The sequence below is a fragment of the Harpegnathos saltator genome, unplaced genomic scaffold (assembly GCF_003227715.2).
Source record: "Harpegnathos saltator strain DR-91 unplaced genomic scaffold, Hsal_v8.6 scaffold29, whole genome shotgun sequence".
In the NCBI taxonomy this organism is placed as follows: Eukaryota; Metazoa; Arthropoda; class Insecta; order Hymenoptera; family Formicidae; genus Harpegnathos; species Harpegnathos saltator.
The window spans coordinates 187928-207131 of NW_020230083.1; the positions used below are offsets into that span (position 1 = coordinate 187928).

The 19204-nt window shown below is 42.8% G+C and overlaps 2 protein-coding genes across 2 annotated transcripts; both read left to right on the forward strand.

Annotated features, from left to right (window-relative positions):
• The first annotated feature begins 624 nt into the window (after window positions 1–624).
• Window positions 625–2082, forward strand: LOC105182708 (death-associated inhibitor of apoptosis 1). The gene is made up of 3 exons (XM_025299708.1): window positions 625–1466; window positions 1720–1844; window positions 2036–2082. The coding sequence occupies exons 1-3, from the start codon at window positions 625–627 to the stop codon at window positions 2080–2082; spliced, it is 1014 nt and encodes a 337-aa protein (XP_025155493.1).
• A 2275-nt stretch (window positions 2083–4357) lies between these two features.
• Window positions 4358–5524, forward strand: LOC112588773 (AAA ATPase forming ring-shaped complexes-like). The gene has a single exon (XM_025299709.1). The coding sequence runs from the start codon at window positions 4358–4360 to the stop codon at window positions 5522–5524; it is 1167 nt and encodes a 388-aa protein (XP_025155494.1).
• The last annotated feature ends 13680 nt before the right edge of the window (window positions 5525–19204 follow it).

Consider the following 19204-nt stretch of genomic DNA (forward strand, 5'->3'; position numbering starts at 1 on the left):
GTAATCGTCGTGATGTTCGCGTATCCATCGAGCCCTAGGTGATGTGTCTATTTTATCGAAGACATTACTGTGTCCTTCGTACATTGAAAATGTAACGGCACTAACGACTTTTTTTCGGTGTTGCTCGGGAACAAACATTTTTTTTCTAACGAGTAGTTAACACTGACTGACACGTACGCGCACTCGTATTCAACACTCGCGATTGCTATTTTGTCTCAAAGTGATCCGACTCCTTCGAGAGAACGTTTGGATGTGACTGAATTTCTCCCTTGTGCGCGTCGTCAAACCGAAAGACGATATCTCCCTCGGATCTTCAAATAACGTTTCAGGTCATTTCGAATGATCCGCTCGGCGTTCGGTTAGGGTGGGAGATACCTGAAACCATTCTAGTTCAGATTTGCTACAACCAATGTGAAATCTTGACTGAAGATGCCTCAACTCGATAGCATCTTATTCGACGCGACAATGTGACACTTAGATGCCACATTTTGACACCTCCTTCTAAGAAAGAGAGTCGTGTTATTATATAGCAATAAGAAAAGGCTCGACATCGCCGAACAATTATCGTTAAATTGCCGAGATTTTTTATTGCGTTCATCATCTAAGCAATAGAACAGCAGTACCATGGCGTCAATGATACCGCGTCGTCGTTTCGTCACAGAGAACGACAACGACGCTTGCTGTCACAACAACGAAGAGGACGAAATAAGGCCGTTGCCGACGACGATACAAGGCAGTGTGGAGCGAGAATTTGCATCGAGCTTACAGTTAGAGCAGCCTATATATATGCAATTCGATTCTTTCGAACAACGATTGACCACTTTTGATCAGTGGTTGCGCAACGCATTGCCGTCGCGACGGCATCATCGAGATTTAGCGTGGGTCGGTTTCTTTTACACCGGTATCTTCGATTTAATGATGTGCTACAGTTGCGGAATCGTATTGAAAAATTGGTATAGCAGTAACGAGAGAGATGTGACCATAACAGATGACACATTTGATCCGTGGCGGGAACATTTGTACTGGAGTCGAGAATGTTCCTGGGCCAAAGTTGTATGCCGTGCTCATTTTCTCAACGAGGATACCGCTGAGCCCGAATCAGAGAAAGCTGCTTCTCTAATTCCGGCACCGAGAAGACCGATCAGGTTCGATCGTGGTGATGATAGTGGTGATGGTGTCAATGGCATTCTTGGCATGGAGGAGAACAAATGTACCAGCGTGGGCGAGACCGCTCAAAAGCGTTCCAGCGTCGACGAGAACGAATGCGGTCTCAATTTGCGGCGATTTACTGCTTACGATAATCAGCGACGACGAGGCGACTTCGATGAGCGCATAGCCGATCGAATGTTAATGGGTTACATACCGGTGGCTACTCGTTCAATTGACACAAATGACACGGTTGGCGTTATAACTCTTTCGGACCGTTTGAATGATCTACGCCTAGCCACGCAGCGCGACATAAAAGAGTATACGCAATTGATCGAAAGCTTTGAACGCATGTGTTGCAACACTTCAAATTCAGTCATGCAAATAGAAAATCTCTGTAACCGAGCTAATCTATTGTTGAAAATGCTACGTCACACGAACCATGTCGCGATTCGTGAAAACTTATTTTTAGTAATCGAATAGACAGAGTCAGTCAGGCAGTCGTATAAACGCGAACGAATCTTTGATGGCGATGCACTGACACCGTCGATACCGACATTTCGATCTCAGCAGAAACTCAGAGTGTAAACACGAGTGTATCATATGTTACGAATATGAACGGAACGTTTTGTTTTTACCTTGCCAACATACATTATCGTGTACGTACTGTAGCGAAAATCTGACTGAATGTCCTGTTTGTAGAGCGATTATACTCTTCGCAATTTAAATTCGATATTAAAACATATTATCGAACATATGAAATGGATACGTCGCAATATTAGCGAACGTAATGCCACGTAGTGGGGAGAGGGGAGGGATGTGGATGAAGAGGGGGGGAGTGGCTCAATAAAAACGCCAAGATTGCTGAACGAAGAATTTATTCGTGCAGCAATGAATTCGTCGAAGAGTTCGAGCAGTGACAGCGATTGGGACTAGTTGTTCGTGTTTGACGCAACGGGATCTAATTTCGTGATTACACGGCGCGCAATGCCACGCAGTGAGGAGGTGCTCGATAGAAACACCAAGACCTCTGGAAGTTCGTCAGACAGTTCGAGCAGTGATACCGAAGAAGATGATTTGTTCGAATATGAGATAGAGTCAGACTTTGTCCTCGCTACACCTCGTGTTCCATGGTTTGAATGGTGTGCCTTGGATGGATCGTCGAGTATCCATCGTTCGTTATATTGTGATCGAGCGATCACGTGCAGTCGAGCGCGCGTGCTGCGTCGAAACTACTTCAACCGTAGACATCGATTTCGTACTAAATCGTCAATGGAATCGTTCGAGTTGGAACGACTGGTGATTTCGCACACCGAACCATTGTTGCAAGATACGTTGATAGCCGAAGCAATATCGCACGCGCTTGATACCACTCGCACGTTTTATAAAACTCAGCTGTATAACGTCAACAATACGAGACTACCTAAACTGTCATTGATTGCAATTGCTCGAACGATTCAATCGCAAAAAGTTATACGCGAATCTTCAGCCGTTATGTGGACTTTGCTGGCTAATAGTCAATTAAACGATCGAAAACTGCTGGTTCATTGCCTGATCCTGATATTACGTGCATATACGAAAGAAATGGACGATGCGCTCATCATCATTACAAAGAGGATAAATTATTGATGACGCTAAATGCTATCGAAGAAAGTATTTCGGAAACGACTCGACCTGATTCCCAGCACAAGCAGCAACAGAACATCGACAAACGACGGGAAACGGCGTACCGTGGTTTACTCTTTGTGAACGACGAGAGAAATATGACTGTTTGGCGAACTGTCAGCGATCGTGACTTTGTACGACTAATATTGCCCGAATTGCTAAAATTACCACAACTCAACGTAAATTCATTCGAGAATGCATATGAATATAACTGTAGCGCACTGTTTGTGTGATTATTGTACGATCGTTTTTGTCATGGATTTGACAATAATAGTGATATTTCGAGGAAAGAAATTCATTTCGCTTTGATCGATGCGTTCAAATACTGTTTGTCAATCGGAAATTTGGTTGTGGCTGCTCCATTGAGTCTTATTGCTCCATACGCTACAGTGCAACGTGCGGCTGACACGATATTACGATTAGTTAGTACAACAACCGATACTAGACTTTGTACGCGAAGACAGTGGTCGTACAAGAGGCTTGGTGTCTTTTTAGATATGATGCGTTGCGTACGTGGGATTCCGATACATCGATGCGAGCCGTTGTGCTGTTTATACGATACGATATTTCGATTTGCGTTGCGAAACACTTTACACATAATGATGACGACTGTTTTCGGGTTCGATGTATGGGAGGAAGCGTTCAATTTCTATGAGCATTGTGAACGTATATATGAACGAGACAGGCACAATGAATTTGAGAATTGTTGGGAAGACGACCGCGCTCCCGAGAATCACGATACGGATAGTGACGTGGACAGCGATACCCTTGTAGGTATAAAGTTCTTTCGAAGGAAGCAATCGCGCGCATCCACTGCGAAATCCATGCGAAATCCGCTGAATTTGTCAAGTTTAGCACTAGCGAAATCAGTTATGGTTCATGGTTTCCTCGCACCTATACAATTTGCCGTGCCGTATAGACAACGGGACTTGGTACGTCGGGCTCTCACAGATGTTATGTATGCGATGCTATCGATGTTATCCAAACAGAGCCACTTGTGGAAGTCTCGACTGTTATAATTTGTAATAAACGTATATATATATATATATAAACGTATACATATAAAAAAACATTTATTTTTTACCTTTTTCCCAGCGCAAACAACTTTATCGCGTTCGTGAATGTCGTTAGTTTATCACATAGCAACGTCAATAGCGCGTGTACCTAATGCTCCATACGCGTCCTATTTTTTTCATAATCGAAGGTGTGCAGACCTTGAGCACCGAGTTCGATGATCGTCTTGCAATATATATGTAGGACGCTCACAGTTTCGAAATAAGAATCGATCGTGATTCGTTTTATGGATCTTATTTTTGACGTATCTTGGTGAACGTATACGAAGAATAGGATCCATGGAACGCCGAAATCAGACACCGAATTCGGACACTTATCCGGTGAATGCTTAGTCGCGGGTTCGGTTCTCTGGTTCAACATAAGATCCACCATCTTACGTTTCGTGCAGTGATCGACGAAAAAAAATGAATCCACCGAGACGAGTCAGCGTCACGCGCGCGCAATTTGAACAACGATCGGTATAAGTATCAAAATGGCGACGGCGATACGGTCAACGACGAATATGCAACGCGATCGAGAGTACACGCGCGACTTGCAGCGTTTCGTTCGCGAGTACAACGACGAAGCTGTAAAGATCGAGCATCTCGAGAGCAGCAACAACGGAGCGGCAGCGGACGGCCACGTTCGCCTTGGTGCCAAAGTAGCACGATTTTTGGACTTGTACGAGGACCGTTTGCAGACGAGCGACCGTATGTTTCTGAGGCGCGAAACGGTAGCGCGAACTATGCAGGCGTTCTTGTTGCGTTCGATGCAATTGAGCGGATTTGGCGACCTCGCCATATCTATGAGCGGCGCGCGAAATCTGGAACGCGACTTGGCCACTGCGCGACGCCGGTTGGAAAATGCTCGCAACAACGTCGACGTAGGTGACAGCGGCGGCGATGACGTGGATCCGCGTACGGATACACGTGGACTGTATGAATACATTCCGTATGAAAGTCTCTCAGTTTCTCTCGACGACTTGCCGGGGTACGAGGAACAACATCGTCTCATCGTGAATGCGTACTTTGATTTTGACAGTAGCGCGTCCAACGCGAAACGCAACGCTCGCGACACCAACAATTCAATAGACGGGCGCAAACCTCGTACGAAGGCCGGTGCCAACGTGATTTTGTACGGTCCTCCGGGTACGGGCAAGACCGCGGCTGCACGCGTGGTCGCACAAACATTGCGACTCAACTTGGCGTTCGTGGACGCTGAGAATCTTCTCTCCTCATATCGATCCGAAACGGAAAAGAACTTGCGCATCCTGTACGAACGTATGCACGCTTTGGTTCACGTAACCGGCCGCAATGTTGTTTTGCTCATGGACGAAGTGGATGGCTTGGTGAAGAATCGCAGCGGTAGCAGCGGCGCACCGCCTATCAGCAGCGGCGATTACAGCTTGCTCACGCGGTTTCTCACGATACTAGAGCCCAACGACGGTACGGATAACTACGGCGTGTTCAGCGTGTTTACAACGAATCGATTGCACAATTTGGACGACGCATTTCGACAGCGATGCACCGCTGTCTTTTTCGGATATGTCACGAGTCGTACGTCTTTGGTCACTTTGGCCGGTCGCTTTCTGGCGGATTCGATGGACAACGTCGATGATATTTCGCACAGCACCGCGGCCATGGACACGTTCAAATATTAAGTACCTGGCGACTTCGCTCGCTTCAAACGCAAATTTGTAAAACCCGAGCGCATGAGAATTTACTTGCAACGCATCGGTGTAACAGAGCGCGAATTTTATCTCCGAATTTCTAGCAACGACGGTGGACAGGATGGTGGTGGTGGCGGCGGCGGTATCGATCAAACGCGTAGTGGAACGAACAGAGAAATTGTTCTAGACATGCCACCTCTCAGCGTTGCGGATATCGTTAATTTAGCTTCACGGTACAAACCGATCACGCCGCCACACAAATACAACGAATATTTGGGCAACGACGACAGTACGCGGCGTTAGGACGAGACATATGGGATACATTTACTTTCTGCGTACATTGTACGCAGAAAATAAACTCAACTAATTTGGACTACTGTATTTATCTTTATTCATTTATTTTCAATGTATATGTAAAGTCGTGTAACAAGTAACGAGCTCTGCAACGTCGCACACTTCCAGGTCAAAAAAGTTATTCCGACGAATAACTTCGAGATACTCAAAATGTGGCCGTTGTTGCAATCGTAATATCGAGAGCAGGTATTCGACTGTCATGACCGACCGTGTCCTGGCGACAGTGGAGGCCTCGTTATCGTAGTCGTAAAAGTTATCGGTTCGATAGGTCGCTCCGTCGTCACAGGGCACTTTGCCGACCGAGTGGGGAAATCTCCCTACTTCGAAGTAAGTCGCTCCATGACCAACTGGGGGAGATCTCCTACCTTTCTCTTAGCAACTTGAGAAAATACGCGGTAGAAAGCGTTGAGTTAGCTATGGCTCACGCGGTTAGCAAAGTGTTAAGATATTTAAGGAAAATTTCTTCAACATTTAACTTACGATTCTCGCTAGCAATTTGTCGCAAGAAAAAGTGATATTAGACTTTTTTTACTCTATTTAGTCTTTAGAATATATTGCTACAATAGCGTCCAAATTTTTATTAACTTATCAACTTTTGGAAATTCCGAAATTATTAAATTAACAAAAGTCAAAGCGCTATTGTAACAATATATTTTTTACGTCAAATGGAGTAAAAAAGTCTAGTACTACTTTTTCTTTCGACAAATGATTAGCGAGATATAGTAAAATAAATGTTGAAAAAATTTTCCTTAAATATCTCAAAAAATATTAGGCAAATAAAAAAATATTTCAGACAAAAGTTGTTCAAATTAATTGGTAGAAAAAGACAATATAATAAAAAATTGGGATTTCTGTTTAAGAAAATTAATGATCAGTGAATACTTAAAAAATATTTAAAAAATGGCACCATTTGTAAACAAAACGCTATCGCTATCTTATGCCTCCCTTTAAGCCATATAACATTTGTTTGAAACATTTTTCCATATTTGAAGCCGTCTCTGAAATCCAGGGGTGAAGTCAGACTTTAGAGATACTCTACTGTAGGAGTTTAGGATGAAACCTGAACATATACGCCTATTTGCGTTCCGCAATTATTTGGATTTTTCCTCGCGATCATCGCTAATATTTTACCGATATTTTGATTGTGTCTGTTGCTTCTTGTTGATATGCGACCCGTTTTTATACGAAAAACGAATACTTTTTTGTCGAAAGCGTAATCAGAGCGCTCGACTCTGATGCCGGTTCGCGCGTGCAATTTCTCGACATCTCACAGCCGACGATGGGCAAAACTTCAGGTCCACCATGTATCCGAACGTAAAATTTTCCGCTCTTTTCATTTCTGGGGTCAGAAGTATGGGGTCCTATTAAAAAATTGACCTGCCCTTGAAATTACCTTCAAGGTCATTGTCAAGGTCAAATCTAAGGTCATCGTCGGATAGCCAAGAAAAAATAATAAAAACTCAGTAATTCGCATTTTTTCTAGGACTCATATTTTTCAAGTTATTCTGCTCTTCCCGGACTTTTATAACACCCTGTATATGTATTAATAATCAAAACCCTGCTTTATAGTGACGTTAGAAATAATACAAGGAATACGGCCGAACAATTTTATGATGATTTATTATTACATTTACGAGGCAATATTTCTTCCAAAATGTTCCAAAATTGTACGTGACATGCTGCAATGCTCGGTACAGTCTTTTATATACGATAAATGTTAGGTGGCCCGATTTTGTAGAGACCTCGGAGATAGATCGAGGAATATGTTATAACAATTTGGTGCTGATATATGACAGCAACGAGGCAAAATAATTTTTCTTGTAATATGATATTTCGCAGGACTCGCTGTGATGTTTCGTACGACGCACGCTTTATTAATATATGATAAATTTTTGACGGCCGGAATGCAACATTTGGTAGGGACCTGGATAATAGTTCAAGGAATATTCCATATCAATTTGGCGGTTATATACAGGGTGGACCATTTTAACCTTTAATGGAGAATAACTCGACCGGTGAGCGAAATAATGAAAAAAGTTTCATACAAAAGTTGTTGGACAAGGAGGAGGACGTATGACCATATCCTTGAATTTGACCTTGACTTTGACCTTAGGGGTTATTTGAAGGTCAAATAACATTTTTTAAATGGAATTGCCTATTTTCGACCCCGGATTTGGAAAGAGCGGGAAATTTTAGAATAGGATATGGTATGATCGATAAGATCAAATGTCATGTTTTGAGGTCATTTCAAAGTCAAAAGGAACTTGTACGTGTATTCATGCGAAAATCGTATCTGTATACGGGGATTTCTAAATTATCTTCTACACTTAGCATTATCCAGAGACAACGACGTGGACGTGGTAGAATTCTGCCTCTTTAGGGGTGCTTGTTTAGAGTGAGTCCCCTTGCCTCTCACTATGCATACTTTGCTATTGTTAATCTAGCTATTCAAAAGGTTTTCGAAAGTTGCACCGTTAGCATTTATGCAATAATTGAGCCTTCTTTGGAAATGGACCACTGTGCTGAGCAAGACATTTCGTGGAATCGCTTCACAAGCTCGTCTTATGCGATTTTCCATATCTTCTCTTGTTGTTGGTTCTTCTTTGAAAACAACTTCTTTCAAATAGCCCCAGAGATAAAAATCGAGTGACGTCAAATCAGGAGAACGAGGAGGCCATGCAATCGGACCCTCTCGACCAATCCATCGGTTCGGGTACCTTTCATCTAAAAACCTCCTGACTATACGTGCAAAGTGCGGAGGTGCACCATCCTGTTGGAAGAACATCCTTCGCCTGGTTTCCAAGTCTACGTTCTCCAACAAATGAGGCAATTGGTCTATGAGCAAATCGAGGTACGTATTTGCATTCACAGTACGTTCGAAAAAGAATGGACCGACCAAGTATCCATTAACAATCCCGCACCAGACATTGAGGCTCCAGCGGTGTTGATTGTCAATCGCTCTATGCCAGTGCGGATTGGTATCGGACCAATAATGGCAATTATGCCGGTTCAACTCCCCTGTGTTCTTGAACGTCGCTTCATCGGAAAACATCACAAATCTAAAAAAATTAGGGTCCCGATCGATCTGCTGTAAGGCCCACCGGCAGAACTCGAGGCGTCGATCAAAATCGGCAGGTAATAATGTTTGGGTCAAAGTGATATGATAAGCATGGTACTTCCGAGCCTTCAAAATCCGCAAGATTGTGGACTTCGGTATTTCTGTGGATACCTCCAGTCTACGGCTCGAAATATGAGGATCGAGATAGACCGATGCCAAAATAGTCAGCACTCGAACGTCATTCTCGTCATATTCGTGATGACGACGTTGACGTGTCATTTGCCCAGTACGTGCCCTCGTGGTCAAATTTCTGATCATCACGTTACACGGATGTCGTCTCCTCGGAAAGCGCTGAGCGTAAAGTGCTGCGGCATTCACATAGACACCTCGACATTCTCCTAAAATATAAATCATATCAACGATCTCATTGAGTGTATAATCTCCCATTTTAATCACACCAGATCTCTGCTTATTAATACTAAGAGACAAGCTGTATGATAATAATTGAGTTTTATCTCAATGAACAATATTTATTATACTAGCTTTATAATAATTATTGTTAAAATTATTATTATCAATATTATTTTTGGGCGGATAATGATAATAATAACAATGATAACACTATTTTGTATTCTCAGCGAATAATTCCTTACGAGTGAAAAATGTGAGCATTACTAGGGAGCGACGTGGACATATTGTCTTTCTCTGCGTCCTCCTACCGGCCACATGTGAATGCCGCAGCACTTTACGCTCAGCGCTTTCCGAGGAGACGACATCCGTGTAACGTGATGATCAGAAATTTGACCACGAGGGCACGTACTGGGCAAATGACACGTCAACGTCGTCATCACGAATATGACGAGAATGACGTTCGAGTGCTGACTATTTTGGCATCGGTCTATCTCGATCCTCATATTTCGAGCCGTAGACTGGAGGTATCCACAGAAATACCGAAGTCCACAATCTTGCGGATTTTGAAGGCTCGGAAGTACCATGCTTATCATATCACTTTGACCCAAACATTATTACCTGCCGATTTTGATCGACGCCTCGAGTTCTGCCGGTGGGCCTTACAGCAGATCGATCGGGACCCTAATTTTTTTAGATTTGTGATGTTTTCCGATGAAGCGACGTTCAAGAACACAGGGGAGTTGAACCGGCATAATTGCCATTATTGGTCCGATACCAATCCGCACTGGCATAGAGCGATTGACAATCAACACCGCTGGAGCCTCAATGTCTGGTGCGGGATTGTTAATGGATACTTGGTCGGTCCATTCTTTTTCGAACGTACTGTGAATGCAAATACGTACCTCGATTTGCTCATAGACCAATTGCCTCATTTGTTGGAGAACGTAGACTTGGAAACCAGGCGAAGGATGTTCTTCCAACAGGATGGTGCACCTCCGCACTTTGCACGTATAGTCAGGAGGTTTTTAGATGAAAGGTACCCGAACCGATGGATTGGTCGAGAAGGTCCGATTGCATGGCCTCCTCGTTCTCCTGATTTGACGTCACTCGATTTTTATCTCTGGGGCTATTTGAAAGAAGTTGTTTTCAAAGAAGAACCAACAACAAGAGAAGATATGGAAAATCGCATAAGACGAGCTTGTGAAGCGATTCCACGAAATGTCTTGCTCAGCACAGTGGTCCATTTCCAAAGAAGGCTCAATTATTGCATAAATGCTAACGGTGCAACTTTCGAAAACCTTTTGAATAGCTAGATTAACAATAGCAAAGTATGCATAGTGAGAGGCAAGGGGACTCACTCTAAACAAGCACCCCTAAAGAGGCAGAATTCTACCACGTCCACGTCGTTGTCTCTGGATAATGCTAAGTGTAGAAGATAATTTAGAAATCCCCGTATACAGATACGATTTTCGCATGAATACACGTACAAGTTCCTTTTGACTTTGAAATGACCTCAAAACATGACATTTGATCTTATCGATCATACCATATCCTATTCTAAAATTTCCCGCTCTTTCCAAATCCGGGGTCGAAAATAGGCAATTCCATTTCAAAAATGTTATTTGACCTTCAAATAACCCCTAAGGTCAAAGTCAAGGTCAAATTCAAGGATATGGTCATACGTCCCCCTCCTTGTCCAACAACTTTTGTATGAAACTTTTTTCATTATTTCGCTCACCGGTCGAGTTATTCTCCATTAAAGGTTAAAATGGTCCACCCTGTATATCGCCAACAAGGCGGAATATCTCTTCTTGTGAAATTGTATTCGCGTGATCCACCTTGACGCTTGATACATCTTTATTTATTTATAATAAAAGTTAGCCCGATTGCAAAATCTGGCTTTGTGAAGATCTTGGGAATAGTTTTAGAGATATGCTATAACAATATGATGATGATATATTACCATCAGTGGAGTAATATATCTCATTTTGTAAAATGGTATTGTACGCGATCCGCTCCGACGCTTCATACATCTTTATTTATTTATGATACATTTCTCACAGCAAAATTCCTCATTGCAAAATCTGGTTCTGTAGGTTTCTCGGGGATAATTCAACAAAAAGATGCTATAACAATTTGGCGGTGAAATATATCGTCAACGAGGTGAAATTTTGCATCTCCTACAATGATTTTTCAACTGATTCGCTCCAACGCCTGGTATGACGGGTGCTTTATTTATATATTATAAATTTTTGACGATCGAATTGCAAAATCTGGCTTTGTACCGATCTCGGGAATAGTATGAAGAAGATGCAACAATTTGGTAATAATACGTATTGTCAAAGAGACGAAATATTCTCGTGAAATGATATTTCGAACGACACGCAGCGACGCTTGGTACAGCTTTATTAATGTATTAATGTGGAACGCTTTATTAATATACGACAAAATTTTGACGGCCGGATTGCAGAATCTGGCTCTGTAGGGTTCTCGGGGATAGTTCAAGGAAGATACCATAATAATTTGGCGGTTATATATATTGTCAACGAGACAATATATCTGTTCTTGTAAAATTGTATTCCGCCTGACTCGCTGCTCTAGCTGTGTAAGGTCCTCAGAGATAGTTCAAGGAAGATGCTGTAACAGTTTAGCAATTATACATATCGTCAACGAGGAGAAATTTTGCATCTTGTAAAATAATTTTTGGAATGATTCGCTGCGATGCTTGGTACGGCGGACGCTTCATTTATTTTTCATAAATTTTGGACGGCTGGATTGCGAAATCTGGCTTCGTGGGGATCTCGGGAATAATATAAGGAACATGCTATAATAATTTGGCGGTGATATATAACGTCAGCTAGACAAAATACATCAATTTGTAAAATGGTATTGCACGTAAGTCGCTGCGATGCTTGGCTCACTCACTCAAAAGCCTGGAAAGCATTTTCTCGCCGTGTATCGGCTGGCGAAATGCCCGAGTGAGTAAGACAAAGACAGCGCGATCGATCGTTCATCCTTGTCAAACTGACCTGACCCAACCTTCCTGCTCTTGCGCTCGCGCGCACGGCATTGGTTCGCAGTTTCGCCGCATGAGGCTCTCAAAGTCAACTCTAGATTGGCCTTTGGCTCCTGCAGACCCTTAAAAAGATTTCTTTGAGATTTTTACAAATCAGCGTGCAAAATTATACAATGGATTGTTGAATGTTTGCAGGAGAAAAGTGAAGTTTAATACATAAATATTGTAGTCAAGTAGAGATATTAAAAGCTTCTAAGTAAAAAATGTGTGGTGGTTGTGAAGGTAAGCAGCTGGTTTATTGCGCTGAAGCAGAGGGTTTCGAAACCCGACATGCTGTTTTACTTTTAATCGCTTGTTGAAAATATTCACAATTCGATACCGCAATATTCCACTTTAGCTTGAAATGCATATGGTCATTTTAATTCCCACCTTACACAAGCGCTTTTTCCGGCGGAAATTCGGTTTACGCTACAAGAAATTCGTCAAGAGATAGAGCAGATTAAGACAAACGTAAAAATTACTTACTGTATTGCGATATTTGCAATAATTATTGAAATCAATTATAAAAATCTGACGAGTGAATGTGTGCCGAAATGATATTAGAGAAGCCGTTTCAGTTAAGCGCGACCTTGTCGATTTAGCAACTATTGCCTGAATATGGCGAAGCATGAAAACCTTTGAATATACAAGGTGTCCCATTTTAGTGTCCCACCCCAAATTCCCCAAACACCTCAACTTTTCAGTATTGAAGTTTCAAAGAAAATTATCTGAATAAAAGTTGTAGGAATTTAAGTGAGCTACCTTATGATGACTTTGACTTTTATTTTCATAGTCACTTGAAGGTCAACTTGCGTTTTTCAAATGGGAACCCTTATTTTTTATTAGATTTTTTTTCTACTAGTTAATTTGAACAACTTTTGTCTAAAACATTTTCTTATTCGTCTAATATTTTTTTGAGATATTTGATGAAAACTTGATAACTTGTTCAATATTTAACTTACGATATCTCGCTAATTATTTGTCGGAAGAAAAAGTGGTACTAAACTTTTTTGCTTTATTTAGTCTCAAGAATAAATTGTTACAATAGCGCCCTAATTTTTGTTAATCTGATGATTTTGAAAATTTCAAAAATCAGTAAGTTAACAAAAGTTAACAAAAACGCTATTGTAACAATATATTCTTGAGTCTAAATAAAGCAAGAAAATCTAGTACCGCTTTTTCTTCCGACAAATAGTGAGATATCGTAAGTTAAATATTGAAAAAGTTATCAAGTTTTCCTCAAATATCTCAAAAAATATTAGATAAATAAATATGTTTTAGACAAAAGTTGTTCAAATTAACTAGTAGAAAAAACAGTGCAATAAAAAATAAGGGTTCCCATTTAAAAACGCAAGTTGACCTTCAAATGACCTTAAAAATAGAAGTTAAGGTCAAAGTCAAAGTCATCATAAGGCTCACTTAAATCCCTACAACTTTTATTCAGATCATTTTCCTGGAAACTTCAATACTGAAAAGTTATTTGAGATGGGACATTAAAATGGGACACCCTGTATATACAATATTTCTTTGAAGATAAGAGACTGCCAATACTGTCGATCCAGCTGCTTATTTTTTCTCAGCATATTAGGTGCGCGCCTTATGAATAGATACACACCATGCAAAGTATAAATATTTTACATATAATTACATCATAAGTTAAATATACAGGGTGTATAAAAAGTACTGAGACGGTGAAATATCACAAAAACTAAGCATTTTAGAAAAAATGTTTCAAATAAAAATTGTAGGGTTTCGAAAGATCTATTTACTAACATTATGAGTTTAACTTTGGGTGGCGTCGCCAAAGTCAGGATAAGGTCACCTTGAATTTTTTAATAGGACTCTATTTTTTATTACATATTTTTATAGCCCTTCTCTAGACCTTTTCAAAATACTATAATATTTTCTACTTTGAGTAATTTTGAGAAACATTTTGAAGTTATCGAGGGTTTTATACTAAGATGTCAATCAAGGCAAGATCAAAGAAGTATCTAGCCAACCAAGGCTAGATAAAAAAAGTATCAGCAATACTTTAAAATGAACTAAATGAAAAAAATGTACAGAAATAAACAAAATAAAAGTTGAGGAAATCCTTACAAGAGCGTTTGAAAATAATGTTAAACTTTAAAAGAAAAAGTAAAATCTAACGAATAAGCTAGGAAACAAAAAGAATTATTCAATAAACAGAAATTTGTATTAATTAACCCATTAACGCCCAAAAGTCCTAAAATATAAACCTGACATTGCAACTGTATTTTATGTAGAGAAATTATATTATATGAGGTTGGAATAACATTTTCTTATGTTTTCGGGGTCGTTCTACAAGATTCCGGTATCAGAATTCGTTTAGATTCACAATAAAATCCAATATGGCGGAATTTTTGGAGAAATGTTGCAAAAAATCGACAATTGTATTTTTTATAAGCTTGATTTCGTATAAAAAATGTTACTTTGATACAGCTACAAGTGTCACATCTTGTCTCAAAAATGTTGAACTTTCAAGGTATACATTGGTGAAAATGTGAATTCAAAATGGCTGTCTCAAAATGACGGTTTGAGCGAAAAAGTTTAAAATATAATGTATTTTTAGAATACAGATATATTTATATAGATATATTTTAGAATAACTTCGCAAAATCCCAGGGTGGCCCGTATGTACGAACCGTCCGACGACTCAAAGTGGAACGAACAGCGACGAGACCGCCGCTACGACGCCTCGCCGTTCGGCGGCGCGGATTCGTCGCGCGGTGTATCGATCGCTCGATTGATTCTAGCGATCGCGTGCACAGTTTTGATATTTGGCGCGATTCGTGGTCTGTATCTCGATGCGTTTCGTCGTTCTCGAATCGACACAATCTCGTGCGATCTCGTCACTTGGTACGAGATCGATGGCTTGGATGATGGCGAGTCAGCCGCCGCGGACAACGCGTCTCGAAACGGTCGACGCGATCGCGCATTGAGATTGCGTCGCGCCATGGACGTTGGAATCGATTCGTTGTCGCGAGTGCGATTCGTTGGCAATCGTCCGCCGCGATTGTCACGTCGTCAAGAAATCAACGACAACGGCGGCGCGCGAAATCGACAACGAGCGAGATCTCGTGTTGCGACGAAACGAGTGTCTGACGCACGGCGTGTCCGTCTCCGCGGACGACGATTACGTCGACTGTCGTTCTTACTGCGGGGCGACCGACGGTGTGGAGTATCGATATTACGATCGATTGGGCGCGATCCTCAACGGACGCGTTGCGCGCACAGATGGATACTGTCGGAATTGCCGACGGACGCCGCGATGTGCAACAAGAACACCTGTATCGCCGTGTACGGCTCGGTCGGCTGGCGTTGTATACCGCAGACGCGAGCCTTTGCCGGCGAAAGTGGCAATCGTATCGTGGTGTGCAACGGTCGACTGTTGGATCGCGCCACCGGCAAAATCTGGATCGATCATGTCGACTCGACTCTGGCGTTTGACTCGATCGACGAACCGTTACCGAACAACGCGGGCTTTCGATTCGTGTGTCCACCGGGTATGCGCGACGAGCGCGACAACGATTACATCGCCGCGCCGTTCGATCGATTGTTTCTGTTGCGCAATACTTGCGCGTCTCTGATTCCACACGCAGACGAGAGCATCGCGCCGAATTTCGAGGAGAACACTTGCGAGTGCGGCTATACCGTGCGATACGACGAACGATTGCGCACGTGTGTGCCCGATGAGCGCGCCGGCAACGCCGATGCGTTCGACGCTCGCACGCTGCAAAGCGTTATTCGCGACGACGGCGAACCCTGCATAGAGGCGTGGATGACCGTGTCGCAGGCTCGCGGATTGCTCGACGAGCTCCGTATGTGCGGCGTGGAGCGAGCAGAATCGGATCTGGGCGTCGCCGGGGTAGGATATCAACGAGCGTACGGGTCTCTGTTCGATCGAGCGGTGCCATCGCCCGCAGCGATGCTGATGTCTCGCACGGTCTAATTTCGCGATAGACCATTTGTACAACGCATCAATTATAATGTGGGTTCGATAAATAAATTTTGCAAAGTAACGTTCAATCGTATTTTATTTGAACAATAAATCCGTCAATTCCTTCATACAATTGCAATCTCGGCTTTTTTCGGTTTCGCGTGTTAATTTATATATTTTTGTTCGCATCTATAGTTACATTTACAGCACGTTTACGCGCATTCTTATCGATATGCTTTAGAACAATAATATCGTCGTCATCATCGTCCACAGTTATTATTTCATGTTCGTCACTCGCAGTTATCACATCTACCGTTATTATCTCATCTTCGTCGCTTACAGTTGTCACATCGACTACCGCCTCCTCCGACTCGAGCGCCTCGTCCGACTCGATAGTATCGTCCGATTCGAGCGCCTCGTTCGACTCGGTAGTATCGTCTGATTCGAGTGTCTCGTCCGACTCAGACTCCTCGTCCTACTTCGCCGTTTCGTCTGGCTCAGACTCCTCGTCCTGCTCCGCAGCTTCATACCGCTCAAGCGCCTCGTTCTGCTCCGCCGCTTCATCCCGCTCAAGCGCCTCGTTCTGCTCCGCCGCTTCATCCCGCTCAAGCGTCTCGTCTCCTCGCACAGACTGCTCAAAATAATCATTCGCATAGCCAAATAATTGACTGATATCAAATTGGGATATCCAATGACTATGTTGCTGCTCGTGTATCTCCATTGACGGTGAAACGTCCGTGGAAGACGTTATCTTGCAGCTTGACATTTCGTACATCTGAAAAATATACAAATGGTTATTTGGTACAAATATACAAATGGTTATTTGGTAATATATTGCGCTATTGTGTATAATGTTAGGTATGTCTTACCGTGCAAACAAATTGCGCCATTTGTCAATGAGTAGGTGGGCGATGTGCAGAGTGCGAGGTTGGTGCGAGAGTGAATGACGCCCTCGCTCGCCATTGCGATATATACCGTTTCGTTATCACGATGAGTGTCCAGAGTGGTCTTGATCTATCAGTACCGATAAACATTTCGGCCACTTCTAGCGCGTTATCGCGAAAAGTAGAGTAATTGCGCAAAAATAAATCTCGATATCAAATACTTTAACAAATAGTAAATAGCACGTACGAGAAAAACAATTTTTTTGAGCGTTAGATAATTTTCGATTGACGAAACGCGATAAGCTCGAGTGGTACGCTCTCCTGATCGTTCGTTCGAGTGACGAGCGATAACATTTTTTACCCATTGAGAAAAATAGTAAACACTCGAGCAAGCATAAACACATTACGTAATTTGCGCGAGCTGATTACAAGTTGAAAAGAATTCGGGCTACTACGATCATTATCATTCGTTCAAGTGACGGGCGATGACATTTTTAACCCACTGAGAAAAAGTAGTAAACACTCGAGCGAGCGTAAACACGTTACGTAATGTGCCGACTGGGAGATGCGAAAAAAACTGGGCTATTCTGATAACGATATACATGTTTATTATTGCTTCATCATCGGTCACAAGGAGCATCGAGCGTGTGCGAATACGCCAATTTTACAATGTTTTCGAGAAAAGACAATGCTCGCGCGGTATGTTCGCAACGAAACCAAACGTTCGATTTGACGCATTCGTGCTTGTGCGTTCGATCGGTTATTTGCAATCTGATAAAACGACCATTGTTGCACAATATCGCCTCAAATGTTCGATTGTAATACACAAGATTGGGCGAGTCCAAGTCCAATTGAAACATACCGCATCGCGCGTAACGAGTCGCGTCGCCTAGGCGCGGTAACGCACAACCGATCGTGCCGGCTCTCGAATCTGTCTCGATAGTGTGCTTGATCTCGGTAGTACAATCGACGCTCACTAGCATAAAATAAAGTACGTTCGGTACAATTGCGATCAATCGCATATCGCACACTTCATCGTCGAATATTATTTTTTTTTCGTTGATCTCGACGTTGCTCGTTGTCGTCGCGATACGCATCGTCTTCTTCATAGTCGTCGTTGTCATCCGAATAATCGGCCGGTTCGTCCGAATAGTAATCCGCTTTATCGTCGTCGGTCACAAAACGTTCGCTCGAGCGTTCGCGCGACGATAAACGAGGATCGCGATTGCTTCTCGTTGGTGGCGATTTTTTGACCGCGCGCGACGGTTCGGTGGCCGAAGTACGCTGCGGTGACGACGACGCTCGCGAGACGCCGACAGCGTTGGTTATTCTCTTGCGACCAACCCCAACGTCAGTGTACGGAGGTTGGCGCCGTTTTACATTCGCGTCGTAAAAATCGACGGTGGTCGCCATTGTCGATTGATTCGGCGTTACAGTCGGACCTTTGTTTCTCCTCGGTGCGGGTCGTTTAACTCCTCGGTCATTGCTCGGTTGATGAATCCTTCGCCTCTTTACACCTTTATGAACCGCCCGGTCCGTGACCGTCGGTTCGTCATCATTATCGCGCGTTTCGTGCTCCTCTTCGTGCTGCGTGGACGCGGTAAACAATTTCGGACACAATTTACCGATGCAATTGAATCGCATAAACTGAGCGGCGCACATGCTACACATACGACCGAACGATTAGTCCATGCTGCGATTTTGCGCGATATTGGCGAAATCGGACGTGTTCATTTGCCGGAGCGAGCACTCTGACTCGTTGATGTATTCGTAGCAATAATCGATGAACCGAATCATCAATTTGTCCGTGATGTCAGCGATATTGCCATATGAGCCAAATGAGCTCAATACTGCGAGTAACCTTCGTTTCGCGCGATCCGGATTGATGTCGGCACCCTGGCATATCATGTGAAATTAATCGTGCATATTGGCCGAATTCGTTTGCTCGTCG